The sequence below is a fragment of the Gymnoscopelus microlampas genome, assembly GCF_963454915.1.
Source record: "Gymnoscopelus microlampas genome assembly, chromosome: 1".
NCBI classification, from domain to species: domain Eukaryota; kingdom Metazoa; phylum Chordata; class Actinopteri; order Myctophiformes; family Myctophidae; genus Gymnoscopelus; species Gymnoscopelus microlampas.
Genome location: NC_139962.1, coordinates 25,228,149 through 25,234,148, shown reverse-complemented (window position 1 = coordinate 25,234,148; position 6,000 = coordinate 25,228,149). Strand labels below are relative to the sequence as shown.

Genomic DNA, 6,000 nt, shown 5'->3' with positions numbered 1-6,000 from the left:
ATTCCTTAGGTTGTTAAAGGAAGCACTGGTGAGTGAGATGTCTGAGAACTCTATCTAAGTGAGAACTTAGACAGACAGACAGACAGACAGACAGACAGACAGACAGACAGACAGACAGACAGACAGACAGACAGACAGACAGATTTATTGTCACATCACATACTAACAAAGTCAAAGAGTAGGTGAAATTCTTAGACCTTCGTTGATCCCAGGAGGGAACTTCCATTGCCATTAGCAGCATGTACTGTAGTGTATGTCAAGCTCACCAACCGTCAGAACTGAACACACAGATATTTTCAAAATGGTTGCAAACACTAATACGTTTTATTTCCCTCAAGTCTTCTAGCATATAGTAAGAAAGAGTTTAGAACTAGCTGGCAACGGCAGCCATGAACTCAAAACGCCTTCAGTCCATATCTTATTTATAACAATTCCCAGCAGGTTAACAGAGTTCTAGGCTATTGTGTGTAGGCAGCAAACAACTCACAAGTACAAAACAATAGTCTCTTGTGCTCACTCCACTCATTTCCTCATAGAGGCTGCTTGTTTTTAAATCCCAACAGCGGTGCTACTGTAGCTACTGTATAAAGTTACAAGATACATTCTCTGAAGCATATATTAGCCTTATAAACTGATGGACACCCTGCTGAATTCACGCTATGGGAGCAGTGCCCCCATCACTCTGTAGTGAAGGATGGGACATGATGCAACCAGCCAGAGAATAACTATCCTGTCTCCTGGATCTGCAAGAGTGCAGATTAAAGCCCCAATGAAGAGTGCAAAGTCATTCTGCAAAAAAAAAAAAACAGTCAAACATTTTTCAGTTTCTCTTTTGGGTCTCAAGCTGAAAAAGTTTAGGAACCCCTGCTGTAGATAGAAAGCAGGTTATATCATTCCTCTAAGTGTCACCTCAACTGTTGTGAAGCTCTGGTGTTTCCTGTTTTAAAATCATACAAATCACTGAAAGTATGCAGAACGCTGAGATATACCAGCCAGGGTTTTTTGTGACAGTGAATGAATGCATTAACTTGGTACAAACACACCTGCAAGTACGTCAGACATGAATTATAATTATGTCAAACGCACAAACAAACAACAAGTGATTGTTATTCTTGTCTGACATGGAACGACAACAACAAACAATGGTGCAGCAGACAGCTGAGACATCCAGTGCTACAGATACCAAGAATTATCTTCTGTCGAACCATGTGTCAAGTAAGGACTTAGGCCTCTCTCTCTCTCTCTGTCTCTCTTTCCCTCTGTCTCCGTCTCTCTCTGCCTGTCTGTCTCTGTCTCCTTCTCTCTCTCCCTCGTGTCTACCTTTCTCTCACATGCACACATACTGTAATCCATCACAGTCACATACTGTATACGATGTTGTGCCAGCAGGGACCCCCATACAAGATTTGTGTTGTTAAAATGTTTCAAAAAATATTCCAAATCTGAGCGTCCTTGACATGAAAAAGTTTGAGAGCCACTACTGTGTACTATAGCAGCTTAATGTCTCCTCCTCCTCCTGGCTTGGTGCATCTTGAGCTGATAGGGGTAAACTTGCCTCTGCATCAACACTATATAGTCTCGGCTGGATAGAAGATTATGTTTTCAAAAAGCTCTTTCACAGGCATCCAAGGTGAAAGGAAATAATACCCTTTAAATGTCGTCACATTGTGGGTTTTCTCATTCCCACGCAAACTGGCAACCTTTCAATACCAATATATGTTTTATGGACTCCTTGGGGACAGTAAAGGAGAAATGTTTCTCATAGTCGATGTCGGGTAGAAACCTAGTATCTCCATATTTCAACTTATGTCGTACGTCGTCCAAAGTCGTACTGTACATACAGTGTCACACAAAAGTAGCAAAAATAGCCCATATACAAGGTCACAGTGCATCATGATCGCGATGCAACTCGTTGTGAGTTTGTTGATTTAGATGTTTCTTTTTTAAGTGAAATTGAAAGTGGTTAAGTCTGTCTGTGGGTTTTATAAATATTTAACCAATGAAAAGTATTAAAGGAGGAGTTCACCCAAAAAAATACTTATTTTCTATCAATTACACACCCCATGAAGCCTTGATTTCATGGATTTATTTTTGTTTTTGTGGCATTCCTAAGACAATAATTTGATGACCGTGTGTATTTCCGGTAGGAGACACAAATAATCTACTTTGTGTCTCCTACCGGATACATTAGCCGGTAGGAGACGGGAATCAAATTATTAGCTTAGGAATGCGACAAAAACAAAAAATAATACATGGATTCAAGGCTTCATAGGGTGTGCAATTGATAGAAAATAAGTCATTTTTGGGGTGAACTCCTCCTTTAACAAGAGCTTTTGACTAAATAATAACCACATTGGATCCATTGGAATACAGGTAATTTTCCCACCATTTCCTGATTTTTTTTTTTCTTATTGCAACATTAAAATATAATGGGCTGCTCACTCCACAATGTTGACTTTAATGCCTTGGTGCATTAAAGGCCCACTAACTATCCTACATTTAAGTCCAACAATGGTTCACTTTTAACACAAAGAGAGAGTCACTCTCCAGCCAAGAAAACTAAATATCCACACAGGCACACTGAATGGTTTCAGAATTATTCACACACTAATTCTGATGAATCATCGGGCAGTGCAGGGCCACCCATAGTTGGCAGATGGGTTTTGGACAGTACTGCCGGGCGTGAAAATGTCCAGCTGGTAATGGTATAATCCTATTAAACCTAATTTATGCTTCTGCCAAAAAAAGTTATGATATGAATTTTCAACATCGTTGAAAAGTTGACAATACAGTATGTCGACGTGATTTTGTAGAAACTTTAATCAGTTGAAAGTGCATTTTTGTTGAGCAACATATTGCCTGTCATTTTTTCACCACAGCATAAATTAGGATTTAGACAGGAGTGCTAGCTTGTCAAGTACGCTACATGCTACTGTGATGCTACAGCTACCCAGTAGCAGATGTTACCTGTCCCTCAGAAGCCTCCTATATATGTTGAGATGCAATGCATGCGAGATTGTAGATCTGCTGTTTTTGCAGTGCAATACCATCATACAACAGAATCCGAATCACTAACAGTCAACTACAATATTTTACAACACTATTAACAATATAAATGTTAAGACAACGATTAAAGTTAAAAAAGAATCAAGCTAAACAATTGTTTTGGCTGGAATCAATGGAAAGGTATGTGCAATGGCTCATGGAGGAAGCAGTTCCTTCATTCAAAATGTGTGCACAGTTTTGTACCTTCGCATTGTTTTGCAGAATCAAATGTTTTATGATCATGATTCACCAAGGGCTTAGATTTTCTGAAATGTCTATGGAGAAATGTATGCGATTTCTACCTGTGAGCCATGCCAGTGAAAAACATGGGAGTGACTACATGTATATGCTCTATTCCTCCTTATCTATCTATACAGTATGTCATCCATCCATCCATCCTGATGAACTGGTTTTTATAGTGTTTATTTGCTGTGTTAACTCTCATTTGCTTCACAAATGAGCAATCTCTATCTATCTCTGTAATGACAGCATAAAAAAGACAACTACAGTACAGTATACGTTTCTGCAAATTTCAGTTAAACATTGCGATTAATCAGCAGTGTGGTACAGTATGTGCGTGCGTGTGTGTGTGTGTGTGTGTGTGTGTGTGTGTGTGTGTGTGTGTGTGTGTGTGTGTGTGTGTGTGTGTGTGTGTGTGTGTGTGTGTGTGTGTGTGTGTGTGTGTGTGTGTGTGTGTGTGTGTGCGTGCGTGCGTGCGTGTACTGTATGTGTTTGTGAATATCTGTGTGCATCGTTTTCGTCCTTGCTTGTCTGTATGCAATTTTTCAACAAGCTGTTCTGTGCCTTCCACTATCCTCTTAATTATTCTCTGCGCTTTTCCCCGCATGCATTACCATCTGTACAGCAGCTCCTACTTCCTGCACATCTAGATACTGTTTTGTTACGCTCCGCGTTTTGAGCTTGTGGATCTGCTACTTTTGATACTTGTGTGCGGTGCTGTAGTATGATCAAGTACAGCGTTAATTTACAAAAAAACACAAAAGGTTAGAATATGAAGAGGCTTCTACCCGACAGCAATGATATATCAAAGAAATCGAGTACTTTGTCCAACACTGGACCTAAGTGATGGGCAAGTGACAGGCATTCCACAGCAAAACCCTCTATGATGAATGAGACTCTCCAAGTGGGATTATAAGGAGATCCTCGCCAAGTTTAATTCATGGACAGCTTTCTATCGCCAGACTGAAACGTCTAAAACGGTGAAACAAAAAGTAATGACCAAAAGTTGAAAAGAAATGCATATACAGTACACATAATAAACACACAATGTACAGTACGTAGGCACTGTCATTAGAATAGCAATGCTGTCACTGTTCCCAATACTGGGATTTTGCTATGTATGAGGACAATGCTTCGTTAAGCACTGCAGTCTAGCATTGCTGTCAGGCACAAACCTAGCCCCATTACGAACCTCTCCCTCCGCTATACAGCGCCGAGATGAGGTTCCACTAGGCTGGCTACCGGAATCGGTGGAACACCGGCAAAGGGTCCGTGGATTACCTTTTTCGCCACATTGTATCCAAAAACTAAAGGTAGTCCCCTAATTCTACAGAACTTTTTAGAACGGGCAAAACAACCGTTTAAATTCCTTATTTAGTCAGCCTGTGGCCATGTTTTCCCATTGTAGCCGAACCGGGATTAGTACTGGCACCTGACGTAGGGGGTTCTTCCGGGTTGAATGAGTGTAGTTAAGAGTGTTGTTTTTTAATTAATATTTAAAAAATAATAATAATAAAACCAATGTTTTTTTTTAACCAATTAACAAGAGCTTGTGACTAAATAATAACGACATTGGCTCCATTGGAACGCAGGATTTTTTTTCCATTGACTGAGAAGTAACGATTTTGGACATACAGTAAGGTTTCCACCCAACGGCTACGATAGTAATCACATACTATCGTAGCACTGGCGCTCTTTCTTTATCTGTCTCTTTCTCTTTCTTTCTCTCTCTCTCTCTCATGATATGACAGTCAATTAAATGTTTGAAAACTCTATCATGTAAGAGTATCATTCCCTGGAGCCTTTGTGAAGCAGAGATACATTACTATGAACTAACATACTTCGACTGGGGCTCCCGAGAGTAAGCACACATTAAACGATGAGTGGGCTTAAAACATTTGTTCCGTGCTCCAACTGAGACAACAGTATAAGCTGCTGAGACTTTCAGACTTTAGCGTTGCAGTTTCCAAGGTTATTATAGTTTTTAATTTACATTTTGTTTTGACTTCAAGTTTTTAATTACAGTTAGTTTTAATTCGTTTTTGAAGCACGTTTGCGAATTTAGTTAATTTTTTTATTTTGTGAAAAAGCTTACTTTTAGTGTAATATGGGGTAGCCAGGGTCGAGATGGTGCCCTAACAGGGCAACCAGACTATAGTACTCTTCCCACTTTATTATTATTCTTCCGTCTTCTTTCTAGATAAACTTTATTTCGGGCCGCTACTCCTCCCACAGTTTATTTTTCCCAATTCAACATTTAAAGCCACACTCATAGACAACCCACAAGTGTGGCAACACTAGGTTGTCCAGAACACCCGAAACATCATGTTAGATCAATGTTGAAGTGATGCAGGCTGCAGAGAAAATTCACATTGAACAAGAGATACTTGTCCTTCATTAAATGGTAATGAGTGCTAGTTCCTCATTATTTTCCACTGACAAGAGTGCAAGGCTACATTATAATCGCCAGTTCTATATTTAAACACACCATTTACCTGAAAAAGTCACCTGCCAATTAAATTTGGCAGATTAAGGGTGATACTTCAGGAAGTCACTCACCACAAGAGAGAGAGGTCTTTTCCATGACACCACTCCAATCAGTCCAGACAGTAGCACCTGAAGCAAAAAAACACATAAAAGATAGGGTAAGATACTGACCATGTTGTAAAACAATGAACACATTTTGTATTTACAAAAGAAGTGACGGCAGCTGAG

General features: G+C 39.7%; 1 protein-coding gene across 1 annotated transcript in view; it reads right to left on the bottom strand.

The window, feature by feature from the left end:
* The window catches only part of fam189a1 (family with sequence similarity 189 member A1), a gene marked incomplete at its 5' end in the record, with an annotated part of 121,451 nt that overhangs the window by 58,634 nt on the left and 56,817 nt on the right, over positions 1-6,000 (bottom strand). Inside the window, one exon of the mRNA XM_084065536.1 lies at positions 5,845-5,901. Coding sequence (XP_083921662.1) covers positions 5,845-5,901 — 57 coding nt within the window. The remainder of the gene's footprint in view (positions 1-5,844; positions 5,902-6,000) is intronic.